The sequence below is a fragment of the Gavialis gangeticus genome, unplaced genomic scaffold (assembly GCF_001723915.1).
Source record: "Gavialis gangeticus isolate Ggan-Ray unplaced genomic scaffold, GavGan_comp1, whole genome shotgun sequence".
Classification (NCBI taxonomy): Eukaryota; Metazoa; Chordata; order Crocodylia; family Gavialidae; genus Gavialis; species Gavialis gangeticus.
In genome coordinates this window covers 3,600,955-3,604,830 of record NW_017729003.1, presented here as the reverse complement: position 1 = coordinate 3,604,830, position 3,876 = coordinate 3,600,955, and the positions used below count along the sequence as shown (strand labels likewise).

Sequence of the window (3,876 nt, the reverse complement as noted above, 5' to 3'; positions counted from 1 at the left end):
ACACATCAGGGGATATCAGTCTGAAACAAACTTGAGGAAACTGAATTAAAATGAGTACAGAGACTTAGACCCCAGTAGATGTTCAGTTAAAGGTGCAATGGGACCTGAACCACGATCCCAAAAATCGTGCTACCTGCTATGCTACTTGTGCAAGGCAGGAGACACAATTGTGAGATTAGGGATCATATCCCAATATAACCATACGGTGGTTCAGGGAGAGCCCAGAATCATCATTGCCAGTAGGTTGGGTACCTGGTGCCCTCATTGCTGGGCATGCCAGTCAGCTGACTCAGGCTCCCAGTTGCAGGATCTAGCCTGACAAAAGGGACTGAGCACTCAGCTGCAGGAGTGCATCCAAGCCCTTAGGGCTGACCACACTTTAAATTTACAGCATGATGGGAACCAGCCACAAAGTTATTTTGTGTATTATTCCCTGTTTTATCATGCCATTAGGTGAATGAACATGTGACTGGGTTACTAAAACTTAAGTGTAATGTTTGCTAGGGGCCTTATTTTCTCATTTTCAGTATGTTTATTTTGTTATCATTAAAACATCCCACTACAGGAGGCATGCAAGTTTTAATAGGCAACCAGTATTGTTAAGGAAAATTCATTTTTCAGGCTGTGCAGTTTTGGGGATGGAATCCCAGCCTCACAGAAGCCAATAAGAATGTTACCACAGACCAATCAGTCAAAAGCTGCAGCCATAGGTGCTTATTTGTTATTTAAAGTCATTTTCTGGCTTGTGTATCAAGAAAAAAGGAAATATAAATAGTCTTCATATAGTCTTATGATTCTATAGGACTCACAAAATGGGTTAAAGATTAAAATAAATAAATTATTAGTGACTGATTAGCTAGCTTTTGTAGTTTAGCAACATAGTTGGTTTATTCATTTTAGTAAAAATATCTACATTGACATTAAAGAAATTGACATTTCTTTAAATGTAAAATCCTTTTGCATTGATTGGTATATTGATAGCTAGTAAATAGAACCGTTAGGGATGTGTCCTCTAACATCCCTAAACCATTTATGGTTGATGCTGAGGAGGATACATCAGAGGATGCACTACGTTAGACATGCCATGTATATAAACTTTCACTCTGGAGACTGGGCCAGATGGATCATTGGTCTGGTCCAATATGGAAACACTTCTGTTCTTATGTCCTTGTGTGTTTTTAATACTGATTTTTTTTTTATTTGTCGTGTCTTGAAAAATATGGAAAAATGGAATGCTGACAACATGTTTGAAATATGACAGTGCAGTGACCTATCACTAAGTTAGAAAAATCTAAACTAGACAGGAAAACAAGCTTAGGTCTTCATCAAAATACACCTCCCATTTTCATATAGTTCTACATCTCAGTTGTATTTAAATCTGTGCTTCCCATTTACTGGTTTTGGCTGTTAAGCAGAACAAGGCTTCCTAACTCACTTATTCTTGAATTCAAATGAGAAATCATTACATCAGGGCATGGCTGTGACGGGTGGAAAAGAATTATCCTGTTGCTTTTCTACTAGAAAAATGTTATTCATGGTTAGTCCAACTGAATTTCGCTCCTTTGTTTCCAGGTCTCTGTGGTCAATCAGTTGGATATGCAAGTCATCGTTTCTAATGTTCCTCCAACTCTTGTGGAACAAAACAAGGATCAGCTTATAAGGTAATGAATTTATTTACTCTAGAAATACCACATGCACAGTCTCATTTTGGAATTTAGATTCAGCAAGACTGATCATATATTAAATGCTTGTATTGAGATTATATGGATTAAAAATAAGCAATCAAGTATCTGCATAAATGGTAGTATAAAAATTGTGACACATATGTTTAAAAGCACACTTGTCAAATGGCAAAAATGCATAATTAAAACAAAATTATACATGTTGGGCAATATCTTTCTCTCCTTTTCTGCATACAACATTGTTGATTCTAAATGTGACCTCATTTGGGTTTTATGGATGCATATGATGATAGAATTTGGCAAATAAAATATGACCATTTGATTAATATTCAATCCCATATTAAATTAATACGATTGCATTCATCCTTAAACACCAGTAATGTTATTCTTAGTGGAAAAATGAAATTTTTATTGAGTGTCATATGAAGATACTAGCTATAAATGACTGAGAAAAAAGCATGACAAATTGAAATGCTTAAAGTTTTGTGACAAAACTGGAGTGTGTGTTTTTGGTCATATTGAAAACAGTCCAAAATCTTTTTGTAAGACGTTTGTTACTATCCCTCATATTTCTAACATCCAGTAATCTCCACAGTGCTAGGATTTCATGTTTAATTTCTCTTTGTTATTCAAGAAAAAAATATTTCCTTTTCTGTCTTTACATTGAAATCATAAATAAGTCTAAATAAAAAAGAAAATACTTTTGCTTCTAGTTTAGCTTCTCCCATGAAACCAAGGAGAAAATACTTTTTGTCATTTATTTTTAAAAGATCTGAAGAAAAATTGAACATTCGTAACTTTTACTTCAGTGTATCAATTCTTTTAGTCAGTGAGGCATGATATTCAATAGATTTCAAAAGTTTCCTTCCATCTTGGCTGTCATCATAATCTTCTTTACCCTTGAGACTGAGATGTATTTGGAGTGATATGTTTATCCCCTGAAAAGGCATAGCATTTTCTCCAGAATGCTTCTTGTCTTCACTGGGCTGGGAAAAAAAAATATCTATATAGTCACATTTGATATTTTCTTACTCTCCACTGTGTTCTGCACCAGATATAACTAAGTTGCCAGAGTCTAATGTCAAAAACCCTACTTCAGGTGTCTAGGCAATAGTCTATATTCACAGTGACTTTATCTCCTGGAGTTATGAATAATAAAGATAGAATTCTACTTGTCTACGAACTTGCTTTCAGAAAAGTGTCAGTCTTTGGCATTGTCTACAGAGATAAAAAGCTACTTACCCTTCATTGTTAGTGATAGGTTATATTTGACTCACCCTTACTAAGACTTCATGTTCACCTTATCAAGACGTGCCTTACACTAATTTCTTTTAACAAAATTTGAGCTTCTTTCGTGAGGGCTGGCTACTAAAGCTTTTTCACAGCTGCCAGTGGGCAGCAGCAGTGCTCCAAACCTCAGAAACTGCTTTTTTCTGCAGGTGTTAACTCCAACATCTTGCTGCCAATTCTAGGTATGTTTCTGCATTGGGATTAGTGAGGGGGTACTTAAAAAACAGACTACAGCTATCTTCCTCAGTTTTTCTGCTGGGAAAATTCTGCCTAGCCAGATCTGAAGTTGTCAGATAGATAACCTTTATGCTGTTCCTCCCTTTTTGCATGTCAACAATCATCAGGAGGATTTGTGAGAATTTCACCTATATAATCCAGATTATACCTACAATTGATGCATATGGGAATGTCTACACATGCATTTGATCCAGGATCAGTTTACTCACAAATAAACTACTAGCAAGTAAATGCTCCTCAGCAGGCATTTACACATGCAGGGAAGTGAGAGCAGATTTTCTGCTAATGGTAGAAAACTGCTCCTGCTACCTGAGCTGTACTGTCTCAGCCCCAGCTGTCTCCTGGCTGGGCTAGGACATTACAACCTGCCCCCAGGGGCTGTCTGCTGCCAGGGTTGGGATAATGCCCCTCTGCCCTGGCAGTAGGGAGAGACTGGCCCTGGCTCCCCAGTCAGGGGTAGGGCACTTGAAAACAGCACCACAGGGCCAGCACTGGGAAACCCTTATCTCCCAGTGCCAACTCCATAACCATAGAACTGTTGCTGGCAGATAAGGATCTCCAGCAGGGGCCTCTTCCACCGCAGGGAGCAAGCTGCCAGGAGGAGTAGAGGGAAGACTAACCCCCCTCCCTGCCCCCTCTGCCTCTGCCCCTGCCCCCTCCCTGTCCC

General features: G+C 38.3%; 1 protein-coding gene across 4 annotated transcripts in view; it reads left to right on the top strand.

Moving 5' to 3' along the window:
• PCDH15 (protocadherin related 15) overlaps nucleotides 1-3,876 on the top strand; it is a 1,188,119-nt gene that overhangs the window by 1,113,618 nt on the left and 70,625 nt on the right. For all 4 annotated transcript variants that reach the window (XM_019507771.1, XM_019507770.1, XM_019507773.1 and 1 more), the window contains one exon: nucleotides 1,573-1,661. In XM_019507771.1, coding sequence (XP_019363316.1) covers nucleotides 1,573-1,661 — 89 coding nt within the window. The remainder of the gene's footprint in view (nucleotides 1-1,572; nucleotides 1,662-3,876) is intronic.